Genomic DNA, 27,434 nt, shown 5'->3' with positions numbered 1-27,434 from the left:
GGCCATCTTTAACGCGAGGGAAACTGGGCAGCTGCCCCGAACCCAAAGCAGCTGCACCGTGGGCCCCACTGCACTCAACTATTTATTTTTTTCCCCCCATGGGGCCCACACACTAAGGGGGCCCCACACACTAAGGAGGCCCACCGGGTGCCCCATGCATATTTCTAATAAATCGGTATTAGCCTTGGTCGGTCTTTACTGATAATATTGGCCTTTATGGATATTACTGATGGTTTACTCAACTGTCCCAGTCACCGCACGCCATGTTCCACATACAGAAACTCAGGCCACCAGCCAATGACCACATTGTGACATCACGTCACCCCTCCCTGTGAGTCCCCACATGCAGGGAAATCATGCATAATCTACTGTAATCTACTCAGACGGCTGTTAGAGAGTAATAGGAATGTGACTGCTATTACTCCTATCAGTAACAGCACTGTGCATGCTAAGATCTCAGTGATTCCAGCAGAATTGGGCAGCGTCAGAATGATAGTGTGATTTGACAGCAATCCCACTCCTATCAGTAACAGCACTGTTCTTGCTGGGAAGTCACCGAGTGAGAGGAGTGTGATTGCTGTCAGTAATGCAAGATTTGTGTAGAAACGGTGATGCTTTCTCAAAAATGTAAAAGTACATAAGGTCAACCTGTTAGGTGACTAATAATCTGTATAGGCATTGACTCTTGAAAAATGATCAGTCGATCCCTTAAGGGTATGGGCATCAGACCCAAATATGAACAGCATGGACATTAGCCAAGCTGAGCAGGCTAAAGACAAGGCCACAGTTGGAGTGATACCCGTGTACAGCATTTCATAGCAAAATGCTTCAAACTGGTTTTTTTGCCTTCTTTTGGATCAACAGCAAAAACCATATGTGAGGAAGGCTGAACTTGATGGACGCAAGTCTCTTTTCAGCTATGTAACTATGTAACAACCTCCATGCACCATGATCCCTTCAATTTAGTGAAGTGGTCATGGTGCTTGGAATAAAACTTTAAAGTGGAATTTGAAGGCACTGCGCCCGCTACACTCATTAAAAAGCATAATCTGTCATATCATAGCTACACTGGAAGGCGAGCAGACCAGAGATCACAGGGAGGGGGAGAGGCTTTGCCAGTTTTATGCTTTTATCTATATTTTCTTTCTACACCAATCACGAGTGAGTGAATCTAGTAGTAAAGAAAGATTCTCTCCTGGGAACACGTCACCGGGACAGCAGATTTCAGAGCAGACTTCAAGTCTACCAATCGTTTATTCAAACAACAAAGCCATTGCATGTTAACAACCGCATAACAGATATTGGATGAAATAATTCAAACACACTGCTGTCTCTGAATTGCCGGTTTTGGAGTCCTTTGTTTTATTAATGCTCTGGTTAAGGATTACAGTCCAGGTGTGTCTGAAACTCCAGATGCTAGTGGATTAGTGCACAATGCACGGAGAAAGCTGCAAAATGTTTGACCCCCGTTAGAAGCATCAACATTGTTATAGTATATAACTGTATAAACTATTTACAGTAATGGTATGCCACATGAAAATGTCGACCCACTGTACAAAACTTTAAAATACCTTCAACTTATCAAAAAAAATAAAAAAAAAATACCCAACATCTATTTTGTCCTGCAGTTTCACATCTTGGAAACTCACAAGGTTATACACTAAAGTGAGAATTGTCAAGAATTCAAAGTGAAATTCAAATTTAAGGCCAGAATAGCCGAACTGGATAAATTATCCAAATCAGCTATGGTTCAAGGTGGCTACTTTGGCCTTACATTTTAAAGGGACACTATAGGCATCCAGACCCCTGCAGCTCATTGCTTTTGCACTTGCAACACGAAGTCTGCCTCCAGACAGCCACTGGAGGTGCTTCCTGCACCGTAATGGACCTTTGGCCCGATATCTAATGCTGGACATCCTTGCTTTGCAGGTGGACATCCAGGGATGTCCCCCATAGGAAAGTACTGATTCAATGCTTTCCTATGGGAAGGTCTAATGCAAGTGTGGCATTTGCCCCACGTGTGCATTATCACCTGCTCTTCACGCAATGTCAGAGGTGTCGGAGCGCCGACCAGCGCAGAGGTGCATTGGCGCTGGGATAAAGTAAATAAAGGAATTTTAACCCCTTATTCACTGGGGGCGCGAGTGAGGGGGAGCGATAGTGCGAGGAATACAGCTTTGTATTTCTGCCACTATAGTATCCCTATAAGATGAGAACTGTCTGGAATTCACTGTGAATCACACACGGACTATAAATATACACATAGAAACACACACTTGTAATTGCTTTTTTTTTTTCCTAATTCATGTGTTTCCTAAGACAGTGGCAGAGACTCTCAGGGTTTCTTGACCTTGACAGCGCTATATATAGAAACCATCTTAGAAGTATTTGAGGACTCCAGGTTAGGACAAACCCATTTGCATTTTTGTCTATTAAACTTCTGTGTCACCATGGTTGCACTAAAAATGTTAGCTATGAAGAGATATATATAAATAAATATATATATATAAAATCCAAAGAGGTAGCAGCACTCACGGTCCAGATAAAAAATCCAAATTTTATTAAAGCATATTGAAAAAAAAAATTGGTTTCACTTTCAAACAGATGTAATTTACCTTAAATAATTGTATCTCAATATCTAAATTGAACTTTAATCACATACAGGAGGCTCTTGCAGGGTCTAGCAAGCTATTAACATAGCAGGGGATAAGGAAATCTTAATTAAACAGAACTTGCAATAAAGAAAGCCTAAATAGGGCTCTCTTTACAGGAAGTGTTTATGGAAGGCTGTGCAAGTCACATGGAGGGAGGTGTGACTAGGGTTCATAAACAAAGGGATTTAACTCCTAAATGGCAGAGGATTGAGCAGTGAGGCTGCAGGGGCATGTTCTATACACCAAAACTGCTTCATTAAGATAAAGTTGTTCAGGTGACTATAGTGTCCCTTTAACAACATCTAGGTGGTGCAGGTTGGCTGTTGCGGATATAGACGTAGAAAAAATAATACTGAATGTCTTTATAAAAGATTTCTGAACTCTAGGATACATTTTAACATCTCTATCAACTGGGGTAATCTAGTTATTAAATACACAGATGGTTACATACAACCAGTGGTGTGAATCTCTAACTATTTTATTAGCTCGATGTATTCCACTGCCATATTGCTGCATGGTAATTAGCACACTCACCTGTCCAAATTTTTATTAAATAATGTATGGTTGTATGTAGAGGTGACTGTTCTTCTTTAAAAGATTACTCCAAGCACCACAACCAGTTCAGTGATTTGAATTAATCCTGGTGCATGGACTCTGTGTGTGAAGTTTTCAGTACAAAACGCTGCTCACACTGGGATATCTAATGTTGTTGCCAGAGGTAACTTCACCTCTGGCAGAGTCATAAACTAGTCCGAAGGAGAGTTGTGGTCTGGTTAATGTCAGTTCTTGGCATATTTCTTGCACAAACTCATTCACTGGCCGAGAGTGTGCAGCTGACACTTAGTCAATGAATGGATGGCGGGATCGTCAGAAGCCAAATGCTGCTCAACTGGCATTGATGGAGACTCTGTGCCAGGACATAGCCAGGTAAGAGGAAAATATTTGCTCACTTTAGTGAAGGGGTGATAGAGTACTTATTGCACCTTTGCCAATACAATGGACTGTAGTGGTACTGTTGCTGGGAGTAATACATTGGGAGAAAGTGGTAATGTACGAAATCGAATCAAAACTCAAAGCATTAAAAGTTATCCGTAGTTAAAGGGATTCTCCAGTGCCAAGAAAACAAACCGGTTTCCTGGCACTGCAGGTCACCTCTCCCTCCCACCCCCATCCCAAGTTGCAGAAGGGGTTAAAACCCTTTCAGTGACTTACCTTTATCCAGCGCTGTCCCTCAGCGCTGGTTCAGGGTCCGCCCATGCTCCTCCCCAACCGACATCATCCGGCGGGGGAGACCTATTGCGCATGTGCGGCTGGGGAGACCTAATGCATGCGCATTAGACCCCCCCGTAGGAAAGCATTGAAAATGCTTTCCTATGGGGAATTGAGCGTGAAGACATCCAGCGACGCTATAGCACAGAATATCTGTGCTATAAACGTGGAAGTGCCCTCTAGTGGCTGTCTAGTAGACAGCCACTAGAGGAGGAGTTAAACCTACAATGTAAATATTGCAGTTTATGAAAACTGCAATATTTACAGTTGCAGGGTTAAGGGTAGTGGGAGTTGGCACCCAGACCACTCCAATTGGCAGAAGTGGTCTGGGTGCCTCGAGTGTCCCTTTAACCTAATGCCATCATTCCATTCTGATAAATCCCCTTTTAAAAATCTAAGTGTTACATTTGAAGGAGTGCTTTGAAAGTGTAAAGATTGGTTAATCACTGTGAAAGACAGTGAAATTAGAAGGCATATTTGGGTGGTAATTACTCAATTTTACAAATTTTTGCATTACTTTTTAGACTCTAGAACGTTGCGAAATTTCCAATACTATGTCAATATTACTATGCATCAGAAGGTCCATATAACATGTATGTATGTATGGAATACACCAGTCCCGTAAAAGCACTTCAGATCTCCGAAGTATTTTATGGCTATAGTGGCTTTTCACTGAGAAGAGAATTCAACACCTTGTAAAATGGCCTACATTGCACCCTGTCAGCTGTCTGAGAGCCGGGAGAGTTTCATGCTCATTTGCTTTGAGCACAAGTTCGAAGAAGTAGTGATCACTTTTTATAGAAACTAGATTCAGTGGCAGAGCATGGCAATTGTCATGCATCTAACTTATATTGCCAGTGCATCTCTATGAGAAGCATCGGACTGGCCTAGACATGATCAGTATTGATGATCTCCAAGATACACAGTGGAACTATGTAGAAAAGTCTGTTAGTGCTTTAAAAAAAAAAAAAAAAAGTGGTATATTATACTCCAATAAATGAACAAGATTAGAAATATTTTTAAAGGGACACTATAGTCACCCAGACCCCTTCAGCTCAATTAAGTGGTCTGTGTGCGAGGTCCCTCAAGTTTTAACCCTTCAGATGCAAACATAGCAGTTTCAGAGAAACTGCTATGTTTGCATTTGGGGTTAAGCCAGCCTCTAGTGGCTGTCTTCTGGACAGCCACTAGAGGCGCATCGCGCAGAGCGTCCATAGGAAAGCATTGAAAATGCTTTCCTATGGACTCTTTGAATGCGCGCGGCACTTGCCGCGCATGTGCATTCGGCTCCGCTGACAGCGGCGGGGGAGGAGAGGTCACCAGCGCTGGATTAAAGTACGTAACTGAAGGGGTTTTAACAAATTTTAGAGGTTACTTAACACCTTTAAAACCACTGATGACTGCCACAATATAAAAGTTATTGTATACCCTCACGCTGGAGAATATAATGTTTTTGTTCCCTTTCCCAATCCTCTAATTATGAGTGACTGGAAATATATAGTCACTGGGCAAATGTCATTGCCCCTCCTCTAAGCAGAGCATATCAGACTGCTGTCCACAATTTCTACTGTTAGGCAGGTCATCTGCTAGCTAAACAAAAACTCTGGGAACATGGCAGCTTATACTGGAGAAAGGAAAATTAAAGGGAATTTCTAATCACAAGAAACCGTCTTAATGATGCGGTTTTAGTACAGAGATGCTGCTTCTTTTACCCAGCAGTGTAAAACTATTTGCTGTTTCTGTATATATATATATATATATATATATATATATATATATATAGTGTGTGTGGGGGTCTCACCTTGCCCGGGACCCCCGGTGCTCCATGCTGTGTGTGTCTGTATATATATATATATATATATACGGTGTGTGTGGGTTTCTCACCTTTCCTGGGACCCCCCATGCTCCATGCTGTGTATATATATATATGGTGTGTGTGTGGGGGTCTCACCTTTCCTGGGACCCTCCATGCTGTGTATATATATAGTGTGTGTGTGGGGGTCTCACCTTTCCTGGGACCCTCCATGCTCCATATATATATATGGTGTGTGTGTGGGGGTCTCACCTTTCCCGGGACCCCCCGGTGGTCGGTGCTGCCCTGCCAGAACCTGCGGCTGTAACACGTGATGTATCCCACCAGTTTCTCCTCGTAGGGGAAATCCACCTTCCAGATGAGCGAGCCGTACCCGAACACCCACATGGTGACGATGCCGGTCCAGCTCTCTCTCCGGCTCACAGCTCATTCGGGATGTTTGCCGGCCGGCACTGGGCGGCTCCCACAGCATCGCCTGTCAGATGGTAACCCCGCCCACCGGAGGCTCTGACCAATGGCCGCCTCTGCAGCATGTTCCAACACCACCCGTCATTCAGACCTGGCCCCGCCCACCGGAGGCTCTGACCAATGGCCGCCTCTGCAGCATGTTCCAACACCACCCGTCATTCAGACCTGGCCCCGCCCACCGGAGGCTCTCACCAATGGCCGCCTCTGCAGCATGCTCCAGTACCACCCGTCACTCAGACCTCGCCCCGCCTACCAGAGGCTCTGACCAATGGCCGCCTCTGCAGCATGCTCCAGTACCACCCGTCAACCAGACACTGCTCCGCCCACCGAAGGCTCTGACCAATGGTCGCCTGTGTAGTATGCACCCGGGAACACCTCTCGCTCACACATTGCCCCGCCCATAAGAAGTTCCAACCAATGGCTGCCTCTGCAACATGCTCCCAGGACCACCTGCCACTCACACATTGCACCGCCCCCTGCAGGCTCCAACTAATAGCCGCCCGTACAGCACACAGTGAGTCCCGCCCCCTGCAGGCTCCAACTAATAGCCGCCCGTACAGCACACAGTAAGTCCCGCCCCCTGCAGGCTCCAACCAATGGCCGCTTCGGCAGCACACACTGAGCATCATGGGATGAGTACAGGGAGTGCTCTGACCTCACGTGAAGTATGTAGGTTTGCTTTGTCATTCTGACTGGTCTGCTTACTGCTGGGGGGAGGGGTTAAATAGTGTGGGCGTGCGCGCTAAGCGAGTCACGTGCCCCGAAGTGTTTGGTTTCCTGAGGCCGCGCGGGAAGGTGTGAGAGCTCCAGCTACCGGACTGCGGCGCACAGGTGACGTCATACGCCGCGCTGTTTACTGGTTCAGGCACGTGCTCCGAATAAAAAGCTTATCAAGCATTAGAGTAGGGGGAGGGTAAGACTACATCTCCCATGATGCTTTACAGCCAGAATACTGGCAAAGCATCAGGGGAGATGTAGTCCAACATCTGGAGTGCCCCACTCCAGGCTTCCCCCAAGCTATGGCTCTCCAGAGGTTTCTGAACTACAACTCCCATAGTTCTCTGGCTATCTAAGGCGTTCACAGAATCATGGGAATCGTAGTTCAGTAACATGTTATCCCGGCACTCATAGTATTCCATCCTTTGCACATGGAGCGCCATTTTAGATTTTATTAGCAGTATCCGTAAATAACATGGGGGGTGGGGGGAAGGTGGCATTCATGCTGTTGCAGCCTGCAATTCAAAGTTGTATAATATCAATTCTTATTCAGAAATATCGGCCTACCTGCTTACTATTATTTAGTCGCTATCTGCTCGGGGCCTTCACTAATGGTCTACTCTCATTCTTTTGGCTGTTCTCTCCTGTGTAGGGTTGACAGGTGGTCCAGTGGGATTAAATTATATTTCCCTAGTGGGACATTTGAGTTAATAACTCTGTGATGGTCCAGTGGTCTTCGTAACAATTCCCTGGTGGGGGGAGTGCATGGTTTGCACCTCTGCGCAGGGCTGACTGTGTTAATCAATCCTGAGGCAGTCTGAGCACCTGCTGATGAAACCACACAGGGCCGGTTTAATATGGAGTGCACCATGCGCTCCTCCAGCTGACCTCTTGACAGGTGCCATTGTAACAATATAATCAATGTAGAGCACACAACTAATATGTTTGCGCTGAGTGTAAGCTCTCCCTGCGCAGTGATGCCGGGATATGTCATCACTCTGCGGCGTGCGGGGGAGCTGAACAGGGAGAGCTCAAAATCAATGCTCCCTCGATGCCAGAATGGACACCTGGCCAGCGGTCCCACTAGACACCTGGTAAGAAATCCACCTAGCTCTCCCAAAGGTAGGGAGGCTGGGTGGATTTAAATTAAAATAATAAAAGGGGGGTGGGGGGAGAAATATGTGTGTATTGGTGTGTGTGTGCATGGCTGTGAGGGAGCCTGTTTGCCAGTTAGTGTGTGTCTGTCAGTGCATGTGTGTTTTGGAGTGATTCTGTGTGTATGTCTGGCAGTGAATGTGTCTCAGTGAGTGTGAGTGAGGGCAGGAGTTTAGTAGACAAGAGGGGACTACAATTTAGTAGACTAAGGGGGGGGGCTGGGGTTTAGTAGAGAGGGTCACTGTTTTGTTTTTTTAATACTGTACTTTTCAAAATAAACCTACGTTTCTATAAAAATTAAAATTTTTGTTTTTTTGCGGGCCACATAAACTTAAACCTTGTTTATTTGGCCCTTGCTATCTTTTTGAGTTTGACATGCTTGATGTAGAGTTGATCTCTACCTCACATACCTGTCTCTTGCTCTATCCTAAAAGGCAGCATTCCTCCAGCTCTGCTTTACTCCCACCTATTTTGATTGCTATTCCCTGCCCTATTGTGTTTTACACTCCACCTCCTATTGATACCGGAGAAACTGACGGAAGCCAAGCACAGAGAGATGGACACAGGTTTCTTCAGGAAGGAAGAGATTCTTTATTGGATCACCGATCGGGACTCAGAGGGACTAGCGTCACCAAAATACAGCAAAGTCTGAGTACTGAATACATAGAGTACATTCCTTATATAGCACTGTAGCTCCTCCCACAATTAACTACACCCACACATACCCTTAACCTATTTAATAAATAGTCTAAACTCATCCATCCGGTCTAACCACGTGGCTCATCTGATACAAAGGAGAGGGACGCGTAATTCCAGTTCTTACATTCCTGCACCTGGTCAGTACAGTGATAACAGTATCTTAGCTACGTGTAATTAACTAACTGATACTACAAACACATATACATACATATGCCTTGTGGCAATCTTAGCCTGCTAAACTTGTATTTTACTGGAATTACATCACATTCCCCCCTTTGATGCCTCTGATATTTCACAATTACTTGAGGCATCACTTAACCTTGGTTTGCATATACCTCAGGTTACCATGAACCAGACCAGACTTATCTTATGATGTGAATCTTTTAACACTCATCTTCCTGCATTGGTTCTCCTTGATCTAGAGCCTTATACTTATATATCGCCATTATCTGTGCAGCAGCCTTCCTCTCTGCTATACTTCCTATCAGGCTTTGCACAGACCTAACTACTAAGGGTATAAGACACGGTAGGAGTAGACACAACAGTAAAATCAGTGGGACTCCACCTACCACTGCCTTAAGCCCTCCAAACCACTCATACCAGCTACCAAACCAACTACTTGGATTGTACCCTTTCCATACCTGAGTAGGCACATGCACTAGTTTAACCATATGGCTAGTAAGCTCAGCTATTGCTTGCCCTTCGTCATCTATTTGAAGACAGCAATTGCTCAGGTTAAACTTCCCACATACACCTCCCTCTACTGCCAAAAGGTAATCCAAGGCTAATCTATTTTGGTACACTGCTGTCCTCATCCTGGTATTATGCTTCGCTAGAAGATTGAGTGCTTGTGAGGTCTCATTAGTAATAATCTCAACCACCGCCTGTAATCTTATAATACGGTTGAGCATATAAATTGGGGTTCTATAACCAAAGGTACCATCTTCTGCCCACGTGGCTGGCCCATAATAATCTATGATACGCTGGGGAGGCCATTCATTATCTTCCCAGGTGCCTATCTCTAAGGGTCCCCTTTTCTTCCTATGATTCACATCATACACTTTAACACCTAAAGTCTCACCTGTTTCAATCGGTAACAAGAAGAAGGATGGTTTGAGCATACCCAACACACATGCCCCTTCCCAGTCCTGTGGCAACTCCGAATAGGCTTTCTTACCACAGATCCAGTACAAATTTGCTGGGGCTCTCCAGGTAGATGTGATGGATAAATCAAACCACACATCCTTTAAACTGGCATATCTAGCAAACGGGTTAGATGGTTCTGAGACATTTGAAGCCGACCACCAAGTTGTATTTTTAGTATCATCATCATAAGCTTTTTGCCCTAGACAAGTTAATTATCCTACAGAAGTATTATACATTATTTCTTTCCTTGCTATGCAAACATAACCTATGATGGAGGTCTTTAATCTCCACTCAGATTTACCTCTAACACTCAAATGATAATCGGCTTGTGTAGATATTAGTTGGTCAACTGCCTCAGAACCGGACATTACCTCCTTTGCTTCCCAAGGCCATTGGTCTCCCATGTTAGTACCTCCACACACATAGCAGTTGGTAACATTAAGACTACCGGCAATACTTTCAGCTAGGTCAATGAACAGGTTTTTAGCGTTATGGGGGATCTTATTATCTATACTCATCTCTTCATAAAAGGAATGGTATACTTGATGAGTCTGGGAGGATACCGTATCAGTCTCTATTCCTATAAACAATAATGTCCCAGGATCTAAACCCGTCCCGTATATCTGAAACCCAAATAAATTTCCATACTTATCTAGGAACTTGTCGGGGTTATTAATAAGTATATGGACTGGGTTGCATTCCATAGACTTACAATAAGGGCTAGTCGGCAACTTAGTCACTATCATGTCTTTATCTACTGTCTGTCCCCAAGTCGCCCACCCCACACAAGACCAATATGGACAAAAGTCATAGTCTTTATTTGGGCATCTAGGACTCACATATTTATTTTTACTACTGGGACAAATATATTTATCATTAGACCCATACGTCCTCTCCCATCTAAGATCCCCACATACATTCCACGGTTTTCTACCACTTGATATCGCCTTACATGCATCAAATAGCAGAACACCCGAAGAATGTACGGATTCTAACACCGTCTTATTAATTAGGGTCCCCTGAGGATCTCCATTCCTGAGAGTCAACCAAATTGTACGAGGTTGATACTCTGGACTGAAGCACTTAGGTTCTCCTACTCCTAAATGGCACACACTATAGTCTATATTTAGGTATCTACATCTTGATACCTCTCCTTTACATTCGTATTGTGAATGCCAAATTAGGGTTTGGGAAATATGGTTACCTGTTCTCGTAGTCTTAATGCATACCTCACAGCTAGGAGTGTCGGTACCTCTACCTTCCTGAATATAAAAACACATATAAATAAACACAATCAAAAGCACATCTTTCGCCGTCATCCTCAGTCTTCGTCCGTGCGATGGAACCTCAGCTTCCAGGATGTGAGGGCTGCAGGGAATGGAGTTCTGCTCGTCTTCACAGGTGTCCCTTCGAGACTTTCCTGGCTTATACACTATGTGTTGGTAAGCGGACAGGCTTTATTATGGCCTTCTCACTCACACCTGTAACAATAAAATTTGTAATCCACAATAATTCCTCGTTACTCCGACTGAGTAGTGCGTTTCAACCGGATCTTGCAGGGATTCTCTGGATCTGCTGTAATTTGCCAAGAATCGACTGCTGCTGGTTTAACCCTGGAGTGATGTATCCACGGAGTTACTTCGGCTACTTTTATCGCTGTAGGGGTAGACAAAAGAACAACATAAGGACCTCTCCACTTGGGCCCTAACGGTACATTATTCCACTCTTTAATCCACACTTGGTCTCCTGGATGATAACTATGAACAGGGGGATAAATATTCACAGGTAATCTATCTTGTACCCATTTCTGTACCTCCTCCATAGTCTTACCCAACTCTACAACCTGCTGCCGGGTAATTCCTTCTCCCAACTGACTCAAGTCCCCCCTTAAGTTACCAAGTACGGGAGGTGGTCGCCCATACATGATTTCAAAAGGAGAGAGGCCCATCCTTCTGGTAGGGGTACTGCGGATTCGCAATAAAGCTATGGGTAAGAGAACGTTCCACTTAAGTTGGGTTTCCTGACACATTTTAGCCAACTGGTTCTTTATAGTTCTATTCATTCTCTCTACCTTACCAGAACTCTGGGGTCTATATGCAGTATGAAGCCTCCACTTTATACCAAGCATATGAGTCAGTTGTTGTAGGCACTGATGAACAAAAGCTGGACCATTGTCCGATCCTATAGAACAGGGTAGTCCATATCGGGGTATTATTTCTCGTAGCAGGAATCTTACAACTTCTCCTGCTTTCTCTGTACGAGTAGGACATGCTTCTACCCAGCCTGAATAGGTGCACACAATTACCAACAGGTAACGATGTCCACCCGATTTAGGCATTACTGTAAAGTCTATTTGTAGATCGGACATGGGGAGTCCCCCCATAAACTGGACTCCTGGTGGCTTTACTGGTCCTTGTCTTGCATTATTCTTAGCACACGTTACACATCTGCGTACAATGGCCTGAGTCAAGTTGGACAATCTTGGTATGTAGAAATGTTTCCTGAGAGATTCTTCAGTACTGTCTCTCCCAGAATGTGTCCCGTTGTGATAATTTTGGACAATTTCTACCGCTAGTGATGCTGGTATGACTATTCTTCCATCTTCTAGCTGATACCACTTGTTCTCCAAATACTTTCCCGGTTCAGTCTTTAACCACTCCTCTTCTTGAGCTGTATAAACTGGAGTCCATTGGGACAGTGGAGTTGGTATAAGAGCAGCTATATGCCCCACATACTCCTGTCTTCCTGATTCAGCAGCACGCTTAGCCGCACTATCTGCCATCCGATTTCCCTTGGTTACATCACCATCTCCTCTCAGATGCGCTCGACAATGTATGATACCGACTTCTTTCGGCTCCCACACTGCTTCCAATAGTTGTAGGATTTCAGCTGCGTACTTGATTTCTTTGCCTTCTGAATTCAGTAGTCCTCTTTCTTTATACAAAGCTCCGTGGGCATGAGTGGTTAAAAACGCATACTTAGAGTCCGTATAGATATTTACTCTTAAACCTTCAGCCAATTGTAACGCTCGTGTTAGTGCTATTAATTCTGCCTTTTGTGCTGATGTTCCTTTCGCCAGTGGCCGAGCTTCTATCACCTTGTCTATTGTTGTCACTGCATATCCTGCATAGCGGATCCCTTCTTTCACATAACTACTGCCGTCGGTGTAATATTGAACATCGGGGTTCTGGATGGGAAAATCACGAAGATCTGGTCTACTTGAAAATACTTCATCCATTACTTCCAAACAATCATGTTGACTTTCAGTAGGTTGCGGCAAAAGGGTAGCTGGATTTAAGGTGTTTACAGTCTCTAAATGCACTCTTGGGTTTTCACACAACATTGCTTGATACTTGGTCATACGGCTGTTACTAAACCAATGATTTCCTTTGTAATCCAACAACGTCTGTACTGCATGTGGGACTCGTACATAAAGTTCTTGACCCAGAGTGAGTTTATCGGCTTCAGCTACTAGCAGGGCGGCTGCAGCTACGGCTCTTAGACAAGGTGGAAGTCCGCTGGCCACTGCATCCAGTTGCTTAGACATGTAGGCAACAGGTCTTTGCCATGATCCCAAGTACTGTGTCAATACTCCCACAGCCATTCTTCTTTGCTCGTGTACATATAAGTAGAATGGTCGTGTGTGATCAGGTAGACCTAATGCTGGGGCACTCATCAAAGCCTTCTTCACATCTTCAAATGCCGTTTGCTGTTCTTGGGTCCATAAGAAGGGGTCGTGCTCTGTACCTTTGATGGCTGCGTACAGAGGTTTTGCCAGTATCGCATAGCTGGGAATCCATATCCTACAGAAGCCTGCTGCCCCCAAGAATTCTCGCACTTGTCTTCTATTCTTGGGTATTGGTATTTGGCAGACAGCTTCTTTTCTCTCTGGCCCCATAATCCTTTGACCTTCAGAGATATGGAATCCCAGATACTTGACAGTTGGCAAACACAACTGAGCCTTCTTCCTGGACACCTTGTATCCTGCCTTCCAGAGAATATGTAGTAGATCGTGCGTTGCTTGCTGACATTTTTCTTTTGTAACTGCTGCTATCAACAAGTCATCTACATATTGTAACAATACACATTCTCCTGGGATAGACTCGAAATCCAGTAGATCTTGACTTAGAGCTGAACCAAATAGGGTAGGTGAATTTTTAAACCCTTGGGGCAGTCTTGTCCAAGTCATTTGGCGTTTTGAGCCCGTTACAGCGTTCTCCCATTGGAAAGCGAAAATACATTGGCTTTCTGCGGCAATTCGGAGGCAAACGAAGGCATCTTTGAGATCTAAGACTGTGAAGTAAGTAGCCCCGCCCGGAATTAAAGCAAGCAGGTTATATGGATTGGGTACAACTGGATGTATGCTAACAACCGCATCATTGACTGCTCTTAAGTCCTGTACAGGTCGATACTCATCTGTACCGGGCTTTTGAACAGGCAGCAATGGGGTGTTCCAGGGGGAAGTACAGAATTTTAGGATACCATACCGTATGAACTTATCCAGATAGGATTGGATGTTCTTCTTAGCCTTCTGCGGAATGTGATATTGTCTTAGGCTCACTGGATAAACCCCATGTTTCAGTTCAATTTTTATTGGTGGAATATTGCGGGCCAGTCCTGGTGGGTTGTTCTCTGCCCAAACTCCTGGTATGTTAAACAATGTCTCATCACTCCTAGGGTTTTGGCTAGTCAACACTGTATAAAGTCGCCACTCTTCTTCCTTTGGTACGGATAAAGTCATAATACCTGAAGGTCCATTAAACTTTAAGGATGTTGTTCCATTTGGTAGGAACGTAATCTGCGCTTGTAATTTTGATAGCATATCACGTCCCAGCAATTGGACTGGACATTCAGGCATATAAAGGAATTGGTGTTTTACTACGTGGCCTCCCAATGTACAGAGTCGACTTTTAAGAACCGGTTTTTCAGCACTTCTTCCAGTTGCTCCTATCACAGTAATAGTCCTTCCAGATGGAGGAGCAACTAGATTAGTCACCACTGAATGTTCAGCACCAGTGTCGATCATGAACGCACTCCTTTTCCCCCCTATTGATACATCGACCATAGGCTCCGCTCGACCAAGGGGGATGGAGCCCGGTCGGTATCAATAGTCCTCCATGACAGTGTCAGTCAATCCTACAAAGTCCCTACCTTCTCTATCGCGGGACCTTTGCGCTGCTGGAATATACCTGTCTTCCCTAACACTTCCTCTGTTCCCATTACTCCCTCTATAACCATTACTCCCTCCGGGGCCTCCTCTACCTCTCGCTCTACCTCTAAAGTTTCCGTAGCCTGCCCTGGGTTGGTCTCTCTCGTACTGCTCTCTTTGCGGACATTCGTTCCTCCAATGCCCTTCTTCCTTGCAATACGCGCATTGATCCCTACTCAAAGGCTCCCTACTCCATCTATTATTGCCTCTATCTGGGCCCCGTTTATCTACGCCTGCGATCGCTACCGCTAGCATATCAGCCTTTTTACGCATCTTGCGCTCTTCCTCTTTCTTACTTTCTGTATCCCTGTTCATATAGACCTTATTTGCTACCTCCATTAGTTGGGTGATGGACATACCTGTAAACCCTTCTAACTTTTGTAGCTTGCGCTTAATATCTCCGTATGCTTGGCTGACAAAGGCGGAGTTAACCATTCGGGAATTGTCTGCGTCTTCCGGATTAAAGGGGGTATACAAGCGGTATGCCTCCAATAATCGGTCATAAAAGACACTGGGCGCTTCATCGCTTTTCTGGATCACCTCAACTGTCTTCGACATGTTAATGGCTTTCTTTCCTCCGGCTTTCATGCCAGCAATTATAGCGTCTCTATAGGCTCTGAGTTGAACCATATCAGCACCATTTACGTTCCAATCGGGATCGGTGTTGGGATAGTGTGTCGCGGCCCATGCTGCTGGATTGGCTTGGTTCAAAGCACGGGCTCTATCCTCTAATGCTTTAATGGCTGCTTGATTTATTCTTGTCCTTTCCTCATTGTTAAATAAAGTCATTAGTAACTGCTGGCAATCAGCCCATGTCGGATTATGCGTCTGTACTATTGAGGTGAACAGATCAGTCATAGCTTGTGGTTTCTCAGTATACGAGGAATTATGGGTCTTCCAGTTTAAAAGATCGGTTGTGGTAAATGGGACATATACGAAGACTGGGTCAGCGTGTGCCATTTGACCTGCGGCATCGATATAAGCTGACCCGGGATTCAGACGAAGAGGCATCTGATAGTGCTTTAATTGTTGGGCACCAGTCAACTGTCGGGTTTGGATGGGGCTACGTAGAGAGGCGTCAGTCATGGGTTCCGGTCGGGGAGAGATAGGGTATGGGGATGTGGGAGGTCGGTTTTGGGAAAAGGTCGTAAATAAAACACTTCGAGCCGAGCTAGATGAAGCTTGACCGGAAGTCTGAAGTGGCGCCAAATCAGGATATTCGTTTCTAATGGGGGTGGATTCTGGTTCCGGAAGGGGAGATTTAGTACGAGGGGGGGTGGATCCTGTACTGGAGGAGGAAGCGGAAGTGGATGAGGGTAATGAGGGGAGGGGTGCAGGACTTCCTGCGTTTGCGTCACTTCTTCTTAACGGAAAGTAAGGGGGCGGCAAAGGGATCTCGCACTCAGGGGGCGTGTCCAAAATGGGCCTAACACCAGTCCTAGTGGACGAGCAAGTCCTAGCTACCATGAGGCGACACTGCTCCTCGTGGCATGTCTGGAGCCATTTTGGCGAGTCATTTACGGCCTGTCTCCAACAGTCAATATAAGGAAACTGGCCGTAAAGTTCAGGCCTACCCGATACAGCCACGTGTAAGCGCTGTACCAGAGTTGGATCCAAACTGCCACGTGGCGGCCATGCCGCAACCAAAGTAGGCCACTCCCTAGTACACAAAGTGACCAAACGTACAGGAGACATCTTTACCCCAAAATCACAAACTTTGAATCCCTTTTTAAAATTCTTAACCATACATCCTAAGGGATCCGGAATCGTTGACTGCGACGCACCCATACTTAACAATGGAACGTCGTCGACAACGAATACTATACACGCGTACTATTCAACAGTCACACCCGTTTCCTCTGGCAACAGCACCACGTGGTACGGTTACCAAGTGAAACGTACACAATAACAATAAACACTCAGGGAATTCCCGTACACACACAGCTGTTACACCAGTCACTATATAATCAATATTATGCCCTTTGGCGTAACTATACAGTCACCCACGCTATAATTCTCTATATACGAATTACCCGTCTATAACACACCCCAGTAACATCGTCTTTTACAAATAGCGGTTACAGTACGGTTAGCATAGGTCAAAGCACAAGTTAAGGTCACAATACAATTATTAGTGGTTATGGTGTTAAACATGCAATGGACGACAATGATTAGTACTTATTATATAATGTCAGTAAATATACAGGGTTATGGTACCGTGCACTATAATACAGCAACACACTATTAACACTCTCGCTAGACGGCTGAGCTCGCGCTATCTAACAAGATATACACTTTACTAAAACAATCGTTAACACATTTACAATTCCCAACTAAACTATTGGCCAGTACCTTGAATGGACTACCTAAAACTATATACACCCGTTTTGGTTAGCCACACTGCCCAATCACCACATATATAGCGAGCTAGAGAACCGAATTTACACAGGCGCCTCTTAGTCGCACTATCAAAAGTCTAGTGGGTTCCAAATTTACACGCCTTCCCACTTAGCCCAGATAGGATGAGAACTAGCGAACCGAATTTACACAGGCGCCGCTTAGTCTCCCGGTCCCTCCGACCTAGCGAACGTAATATACACCCTAGAACGCTAGTCTAGACAAGACACCGGTGTCCGGCTAGGGCTATTTACACCAGGACCCCGCCTGACTAACCAAATCAAACGGTCTGACTAAAGAGCGTTCGATCGAGCGGTGCGCCTTCGCTCCTTCCCTCCGACAGAGGGGGCAGATACACAGATTCAAAACCCCTTTGGGCCTACCGCACAATCGGTATACCCCTAGTGGGTCCTGCCGTCTAAAACAGCAGTTGTCTTACCTCCTCGTTCCTGAACCTGAGTTCACACTCATCGACGGGGACACCCCAGCACTTCTCACGTAGAGGCCGATGATCTCCTGGACAACAGACCAGTGGCGCCGAGACGAAGGGAGGTCCACGCAGAAGTTCAGGGGTGCAGCCGTAGAGAACGTGGGCAAAGATAGACCGTCTCACGCCTCTGCCTCTCAGCTACCGTTGAACGATGAGCTTCCCGGCCAATGCACCAAATGATACCGGAGAAACTGACGGAAGCCAAGCACAGAGAGATGGACACAGGTTTCTTCAGGAAGGAAGAGATTCTTTATTGGATCACCGATCGGGACTCAGAGGGACTAGCGTCACCAAAATACAGCAAAGTCTGAGTACTGAATACATAGAGTACATTCCTTATATAGCACTGTAGCTCCTCCCACAATTAACTACACCCACACATACCCTTAACCTATTTAATAAATAGAGTCTAAACTCATCCATCCGGTCTAACCACGTGGCTCATCTGATACAAAGGAGAGGGACGCGTAATTCCAGTTCTTACATTCCTGCACCTGGTCAGTACAGTGATAACAGTATCTTAGCTACGTGTAATTAACTAACTGATACTACAAACACATATACATACATATGCCTTGTGGCAATCTTAGCCTGCTAAACTTGTATTTTACTGGAATTACATCACACTATAGACTGTAATATCGTTTGAGCAGGGTCCTCTTCAACCTATCATTCCTGTAAGTTTTCTTGTAATTGTCCTATTTATAGTTAAAGACCCCCTTTTATAATATTGTAAAGCGCTACGGAATATGTTGGCGCTATATAAATGGCAATAATAATGTTATTCACTTCACCTGTCAGTGGTTTTAATGAAGTGGCTGATCAGTGTATACTCTCCTTGAGTCAGACAGTGTCTAAATATTACAGTCTGTCTGTCTCTGTGCAGGGAAGACCATAGAGACTGTCCGTTTTCAAACCCTGTCTGACCCAAGGTGTATGTAGTTGGCTGAAGGATCTGGCCATATACTACATACAGGATGAGTTTTTTTTTTTTTTTCTTTTTTATATACGGTATACTTCATTTATAATAAAAAATTCCTCGATGAAAGGGTTATTGTATTAAAAACTACTGTTCAGGAAACAGTTGTCCTTTATTTTAGTGCTGCAGCCTATCCAAGTACCGCTTTCAATTGCAGGACTGATTTGCACATTCATTAAAAACATTCATGCCTCGGAAATATTTGGTGCCATTTAACCCCCAAACCATCTCAGAACATACACAATTGGTTTCAGTGATAAAAAAAAAATGTGCTGGGTTCACCTAAAATCAGAAAAGTTCCAGTGAATGACTTGTCTCTATACACACAACTATTAAAAAATAAAAATAATTCCAGGAATTCAAAACTCCCAAAGAGCTCCTGGTTGCCATAAGCATTTTATAGCCCCTAGGATGTTCCTGTGGTTCCATCTCCCTAAATTGAGTGGCTTTTAAGAAACCCTTGGAGCAACCTTTGAAGTTAAAGCGTTCAAGTTAGAAAGTACCAGGGACCTATGTGCACCATAACAACTTAATTGTAATAAAGTAATGTGCCCATACAGTCCATTTAAAGGGACAGTAGAGTCACAGAACCACTACAGCTTAATGTAGTGGTTCTGGTCTTATATCATATCCCTGCATAGTTATCACTGTAAATGCTACCTTTTCATAGAAAAGGTGGTGTTTACATTACTGGCAATCACTAAGAGGGCCACTAGAGGTGCTTCCTAGTCCAGTGCTGCATAGTGTGCGGTACCTACGTTCATGGAGACACTGAACGCTCCCTATAGAGATGCATTCATTGAATGCATATCTATGAGGAGAGGCAAACGGGCACAGTGCAGCATAAAGATTGATGATCTCAGCCACAGTGAGACCAGCGCAGTGATGGAGAATAGGTACGTTTAATACCTTTTAACAACACAGAGAGGGGGGTCCGGGAGCTAAACATGTATTCCAGCACTATTGTGTTAGGAATACATGTTTTTACATGCATTATAGATGTGTTCAATTAATTAAAAAAATGGTAAGTGTCTACATTTGCTTTATCAGACTTGCAGTTTTTATAATGAGTACCGTCATGCAATGAACTCTGCCAAAAACTATAATGATGCTTGAATAACTTGCTATGGAAGTGATGGGCTTATCCCATACATTCCAGCACAGCAGATGGTTAGGGTGGTGGTAGTTCGGGCTGTCAACTAAACAGGATAGTGCAAGTACTTGTATTGAAATATAGCCTCCCTTTTGAGGAATAGGGAAACGTTGAATTTTACAAATGCATTGATTTTTGAGACAACAAACCTTCTTGCACTGTAATCCAGTGGTTTTCAGCCAATATGATCGGATGTAGTGTGCATCAAGACAAGTGTGCCACAAACTTAAAGGACCACTCCACACTTAAAAAAACAGGCAAACAGCTTAGCAAATATACCCGCAATGAATGCATGCATATAGCGTGTCTCATGCATCCCTCCAGCCCCTTTGTGTGTGTCATTTCCCCCCAGCCCCTCCATGTCTCTCTCCTCCCCCTATTACCTCCTGTGTCTGCTAACCTTGTATTATGGCCCAGTCCGGGATTACAGGAAGAGGATCTTTCTATCCCCCCCCCCCAGGGAAGGGGGGAATAAAAGCTACAAGAAGTGACAGGCAGGAGAGGAGTGACTCCCCTCCTGCTGGCCATACGGCGATTGCAACCCCGTGCCATTATTTGGCCAAGTTTCAAGGACAGGCTCGCTCTATTAGAATGAGCCTGATACTTACGTTGGCACAGTGGAGCTAACGGAAGTAGGACGTGAATCTCCCCAGTTGTCAAACTGGCATTTCTATTTTGAAATAGAAAAGTGCTAATTTCATAATGAAATTGGCACTTTTATGAATGGGAAACTCAAAGCCATATAGCAATTCAGCAATATGAAGTGTTCTATGGGTTTTAAGGACTGTAATTAAATTGAATTGTTATAGTGTTGAGGAGTGTTCATTTAAGTAAGCCAGTGTGTCCAAATTAAATAATGGTTTGGTGAAATATAAAATAAACCTTTGGCACAGTTCTTAAAGCATTGAATGGAATGTTAAAAATAACCCTTTAAATAAAAAAACACTCCTGCAATGTGCGCGGGGAAGTGATTGACAGAGATGATTAGAAAACATGTGGCATTCCGGTGTTGCTTCACTTTTATCAAGGGGCCCAATCTGTCTTAAACACACCCTACCATCATCAGTTTGTAATGATGGCGCGTGACATTTCGAATTCCTGTACTCATGACTTTCTCAGTGTCCTAGTCCTTCCATTAGCTTAACAACAAGAAGACCCGATTCAACACACCAGCCAGTGTGTTTTCATTATTTAGCCTACAACAACCTACATTTTCTTGTGTTCAACTGAAAGAATTGGATCTCCAGTCAACAACTGCCAAGCCCTATTTGTGTTAAAACGCGATGAGTTGTGCTTTCTTTCATAGCATTTTGGCACCAATGATTCCATTTACTGTACTGTTTGTTCATGTGGGCCACCTTTGACCTCACATATCAATGAACCTTTTTCAACCATTGTCCTGCTGGTGGTTTGATGTCCATGGGGTTTTGGACAATCTTTAAAACACACGAAAAACTGTTGAGTCTGAAAAAATTGCTTTGTTGCAATCTTTGACCTACTCAAACGAATGCACCTGGAAACTACTATAACCCATTTAAATACACCTTAATATTTGGTCCAGAAGGCCCCTATACATGATTCATGTGTCCAGGCTAAAAGTTTCATGTCTTTTCACCTGTCCCTCCCTTCATCATCATTAATTGAAATTGATTTAACAGGGTACAGCTGCATGAGATAATCGCTCTGTCTTACTGACGTAGAAGCCAGTCTATTTTATAAAAGGAATCACGTGTCTTTATTGTTTTGTATACAGGGGGATTTAATAATTAAACTGGCAATTGTGGAGAATAAAAGGTTTATTACAACTATCATAACGTCTACAGCATGCTGTAATGATTATAATGAAAGGAGTATCCTGGTCATGGGACAAACTGTTCTACACCAGTTTGCCCTCTTATATGACCGAACCAGCCAGGTCTTCTCTGTAGCAGACAAACAGCATCTGGACTTTGCAGACCTACAGAAGGTTGATGCCAATCCGGCCGCTCATTCATTGGCTAATTGCTGTCAGCCAATGAATGTCCCCTCTGTGTATCGAAATGTGCGCAGAATTTAAATTATCCAGGCCGGAAATCTTCTTCCAGGTTGGCTAATGATGTCCCAATGGTGCTGTCAAAGTGTCATTTACGACTCCAGCACCAAAGGTGTTAAACTCAGATCACAGGCACCATTACCACTGTAAATCACTGAACTGGTCATGGTTCTTGGATTAACCATTTAAAATGGAAAGTGAAAATCTTTGGTCATGTTATACAACTTTAAAAAAAAAAAAAAACTCAAACCTCTTCAAATCTGTTGCTTGTATCTCTCTCTGTTTAGCCTAAATTATAATTCTCTCGTAAATTTTTCATAATTTTTGGTCTAGTCATTAAACCCCCAAAATGTAAAATTACTGCATATAAAATTTTCTGCGTTTTAATTTGAGTGCGTACGCTACAGTTACTATGCTTGTTTTTCTGTCTTTATCGCAACAGCTTCTTGGGTATGCCCAAAGAATGGTCATTATATTAAACATCATTTTTTATTTAACATTTATGGGTGTTAACCCCTTAAGGACCAAACTTCTGGAATAAAAGGGAATCATGACGTGTCCCACATGTCATGTGTCCTTAAGGGGTTAAAGGAACGCTTGCAAGCCAGGTTTTTCACAGAAGACCTAATTTCATGCATTAGTAGTAAGAATGTGTATTAGTTCTGTGTTAATGGGAAAAGAATCTTAAAATATTGGCATTTTCTTGGTCTTTGCAGACTGTTTTCATAGCTGTGCTCTAGAGGAGGTTTAAGAGATCATTTCCTAAACATTTTTTGCTATCAGCACCTGTATATCACCAGATATTTCTAATAAAATATTCATAGAATTAGTCCAGGCAGTTCCAGATTCCAGAAAAATAAGAATACAAAAAGTAAACAAAATGTTATATAAAGCAATAAAAAAAATGTAAATATTTAATTAGTACATAATACAAATACAAATTTTGTGTAACCGTATAATACCCTTCAAATGGTAAAACTTGTATATCCAGATCTGTGTGTGTGTGTATGAAAAATAAATTGCACTCACTTTAAATTCTATGGTTTTGCATATCAGGACATAACGATGATCTGTTCCTTAGCAGGTCTTAAAATTAGGTAAATACAACTTGAGATAAACTACATATGATATATTGCATGTGTAATTTTTTTTAAAGGGAAACTATAATGCCAGGAAAATAAAGTAATTTTCCTGGCACTATAGCTCCCTATAGTGCCCCCCTCCTTCGCGCCCACCCTGCTCTCATGTGCAGAAGGGGTTAAAAACTCTTCTGTCCTTTTTTTTTATTCAAGCGCCAATGTCATTTGGCGCTGGTTAAGGCTCCGCATCCACTCCCCCCCCCTAATGCACGAGCGTGAGGACATCCAGCGACCGTTAGGCGACCAAAAGTCACCTGACGACTGGGAAGTTCCTCTACTGGCTTATTAAATACTACAATAATTACCTTTGCCAGGTTAAGAGACCTGGGACTATGCGTGTAGACCACTTCAATGAGCTGAAGTGGTCTGGGTGCCTATAGTGTCCCTTTAACGAAAGATAAAGACAAAATGTAAAAGCCATATATGTATAACTAAGCACACCCTTGCTGCTTCCATAGAGGTTTAGTAGCAGTAGGTGCTGATAATCAAATGCCCTCAATTTTATTGATCATCCACAAGTGTGACCACATCTGTGAAAGCTGAAGTTTTAGCAGTTTGCTGGTCTGGAGCATTCAGGTATGTGTTAACACAATGCCAAGGAGGAAAGACATATGCAATGATCTTAGAGAAGCAATTGGTGTTGCCCATCAAACTGGGAAGCATAATAAGGACATTTCCATGCATTTTAAAGACCATCATTCTACAATGATAAAGATTATTCAAAAGTGGAAAACGTTCAAGACCGTTGCCAATCTTTCCAGCAGTGGACATCTCAGCAAATTTACCCCAAGTTCAGACCGTGCAATGCTCAGAGAAATTGTAAAAAAAAAAAAAACAGCACAGTGATAGAGGGCTGATTCTTTGGGATTGTTTTGCTGTCACAGGACCTGGAAACCTTGCAGTCACTGAGTCCAACATGAACTCCTCTGTATTCCAACGTATTGTAGAGTAAAACATGAGGCTATCATGAGTCATGCAACAGGACAATGATCCCAAGCACACAAACAAAGCTACAACAGAATGGCTGAAAAGAAAACAATCGAGGTGGTGAAATGGCACAGACAAAGTCCAAACTTTAACATGATTGAAATGCTGTGATCTTAAGAGAGCTATGCATAAACAAATGCAAACCTCAATGAGCTGAACCAATGTTGCAAAGAAGAGTAGAGAAAATTCCTCCACAACTATGTGAAAAACTGATAATCATATAGAAAACGATTACTTAAATTTATTGCTGCTAAAGATGGTTCTACAAACTATTGAATCATTAGGTGTACTTAGTTTTTCACACATGGTTCTCCATTTTGGCTTTAGTTTTGTTAAATCATGACACAGTGTAATATGTCATATATGCGTGTGTGGGTATGTGTATTCTCGCATTGTGTCCAGGAATGGTTTGTTCCAATAGCCCACTTGTCATCAGATTGCCCTGGCATCTGACGTGGACCTTGTTAATCTGGGTGACTTCCGATCCAGCATGACTCTTTTGGTTCATGTTACTCTCATATTACTGAGGTGGGCAGGGTATATGTCGTTGGGTGTCTTGCCCAATGACACATACTTGTGTAGTTTAGACACTTACTGGGCTTCCCGGATCTAAGGCAGTGACCACTTTGTTAACCAATCAAAATAAGCCTTCATCAAGAACTCCATGGGCAAATGGAAAACAATAACACAAGTGAACATCAAATATGGCATATAACAAGGTAATGCGCTATCATAATGCTGTTCTGCATAGGCATCACCCCCCTCAGTCAGATCAGTAAGAAGAGTGAATACCATCAGCCAACTACTCTACATGGACAACGTAAAGCTGTATGTATATCAAGAGTGAGCAGAACATTGACTCCCTGATCCACCTAACTAGGAAATACAGTAAGGACATCAGAATGTTGTTCGGACTAGATAGGTGTGGGCAGATGAGAGCAAAAAGAGGGAAGATGGATCAAGACAGAAAGAGTTCAAGTATCAAAATAGGAAATGTAGAGAACAGCTACAAGTACCTAATGGTACCACAAACACATGGCAACCACGAGGAACAGGCAAGGAGGATAGCAACATCAAAGTACCTCCAGAGAGTCAGGCAGGTCCTAATGTCCCTGCTTAATGGCAAGAACAAGATCCAAGCCATCAACGCATATGTCCTACCAGTCATCAGGTACAAAGCTGGAATAATAACCTGGCCAAGAGAAGAATTGATCACTATGAATGTCAAGACCTGTAAACTACTCACTATGAATGGAGGATTCCACTTGAAATCCAGCACCAAGAGACTGTACACCAGCCAGAAGGAAGGTCGGGACCTGATTAGTGTCAAGTCCTGGATGAAACACAAAGCATCCACAAGTACATCACAAAGATGGCTCCCAAAAACGAACTGCTAAGGGAATGCCTGAGACAACAGATAGAGGATACAGAAAAAAAGGTGGTTCCATGGCAAGAAAAACCTCTCCATAGGGTGCATATGCCACAATCCTACCAGTGGTTGGAAAGGGCAGAACTGCAAAGACCACATTAATCCTAGCAGCACAGGAACAGGCACTCCACACCAAAACAATAGAAGCGTGGCTCTACCACACCAGACAAGATCCAAGGTGCAGACTGTGCAAAGAGGCCTCTGAGACAATCCAGTACATAGTGGCCGGCTGAAAGATGTTAACAGGAACAGCATACAATACTGAAAGGCACAACCAAGTTGCTGTAATTGTGGGACTTCCAGATCCAGACAGACAACCAGCATGACTTTGTGGTGGTAGACAAGAAACAGAAGACTGCAGTCATGGTGGATGTAGCAATACCCAGTGACTATAACATCACGAAGAAGGAACTTGAGAAGATGGACAAATACCAAAGACTGAAAGAAGAGCTACAAAGGAGCTATAAAATGAAGGCAGTAGTAGTCCCAGTTGTGATAGGAGAACTCAGGGCTGTGACTCCCAAGTTGGGGCAGTGGCTTCCACGTATTCCAGGCAGGACATCTGAGATCGCTGTCCAGAAGATATTTATAAAATTATGTATTGCAGCAATTGAACAAAAGATAAGACAGTCTAATTTTTTTTTCATCTTTTGTTCAATTGCTGTAATAAATTATTTTACACTACCAGCTGCCAACTGGTTTCCTGGTCACTGCTGTGACGGACCGCCTGGCACTCCGACTGGGTGCCACTGCCAATTGTTGCTTCCTAGCTGTTGCCGAATACCATATGCACCGCACCGGACACCATAAGCACCTTAGCCGCCGCAGCTTGGCTGGGGTTTCGCTGTCCCTTTTCACCCTGGACCAAACTCCTGGATCCAGCTCCCAGTGAGAAGACCTCTACTCCAAGAGAGTTTAGCTGGTATATCAGTGTAGCTCTTACAAGAGCTAGTGATTATAATCCAAGGGAGTATATGAGTATAGCAATCCCCAGAGAGAATATAGCTGCCCCCTCCACACATGAGACAAGGCTCTATGTTGAGGGTGAAGAGGAACTGGTTGACTGGTAGCCACAACTGGCCTTATATGCAGGTCCCCATGCAAGGGGTTTACTTTAAAATATTCCAGGGGCATTCCCCACTGGACCTGAGAGTTGACTATGACAAAGTACATACTGTATTTACATTGACTCTCAGGTACAGGACACTCCCACACAAAACAGGATAATCCCTCCTCTGTGCCCAAGAGATAATTGTCAAGCACTGTATTAAACTCGATTATCTCCAGAAAACACAATTTTTTACAAACCCCCCACAAAAGTTACATCCCCTTGATAGCCCCGATCTGGGTGACCAACATATCCAAAAATCACCCAGATCGATTTAGGGGTTCGGGAATTTCCTGGAAGTCATAATTTGAGTGACTGCACGCATGGTCCCATGCCCAAAACAGTTCCAGAGAATCAGGGCTTGCGGTCGGTCTAGTTCAGTAGTTTAAAAACTGAACATAGTCAATGTTCTTACCCTGGAGCTTGTTCACCTTGTTCGTGGGAACGTTTCCACCGAACAGTGCCCTTCTAAGTTGTGTAGAACCGAACGCAGGCGATCCTGGAAGTCCAGCGGTGTTTGGGAGTTTCAGTGTCCTAAAACCGTTCCATGAACGCGACGACCAAACACCGCTGCCTGTGTTCGCGGGAAC

At 43.8% G+C, this 27,434-nt stretch overlaps 2 protein-coding genes across 4 annotated transcripts in view; one reads left to right on the top strand and one right to left on the bottom strand.

Annotated features, from left to right (window-relative positions):
• Positions 1-6,224, bottom strand: part of CHAC2 (ChaC glutathione specific gamma-glutamylcyclotransferase 2) — a 21,401-nt gene extending 15,177 nt beyond the window's left edge. Inside the window, exon 1 of the mRNA XM_063443968.1 lies at positions 5,989-6,224. Within this exon, the coding sequence (XP_063300038.1) occupies positions 5,989-6,123 (135 nt within the window). The 5' untranslated portion in view covers positions 6,124-6,224. The remainder of the gene's footprint in view (positions 1-5,988) is intronic.
• Positions 6,225-6,790: 566 nt separating this feature from the next.
• Positions 6,791-27,434, top strand: part of ASB3 (ankyrin repeat and SOCS box containing 3) — a 130,753-nt gene continuing 110,109 nt past the window's right edge. The window contains exon 1 of one of the 3 annotated variants that reach the window (XM_063443965.1): positions 6,791-6,869. In XM_063443965.1, the coding sequence (XP_063300035.1) occupies positions 6,801-6,869 (69 nt within the window). In that variant the 5' untranslated portion in view covers positions 6,791-6,800. Of the gene's footprint in view, positions 6,874-6,954; positions 7,036-27,434 lie in introns of those variants that run through there. The other 2 variants (XM_063443967.1, XM_063443966.1) reach the window with 2 other exon arrangements.

This window comes from Pelobates fuscus, chromosome 2 (genome assembly GCF_036172605.1).
Source record: "Pelobates fuscus isolate aPelFus1 chromosome 2, aPelFus1.pri, whole genome shotgun sequence".
In the NCBI taxonomy this organism is placed as follows: Eukaryota; Metazoa; Chordata; class Amphibia; order Anura; family Pelobatidae; genus Pelobates; species Pelobates fuscus.
Note: the sequence above shows the minus strand (reverse complement) of the source record. Positions and strands in the feature narration are given on the sequence as shown.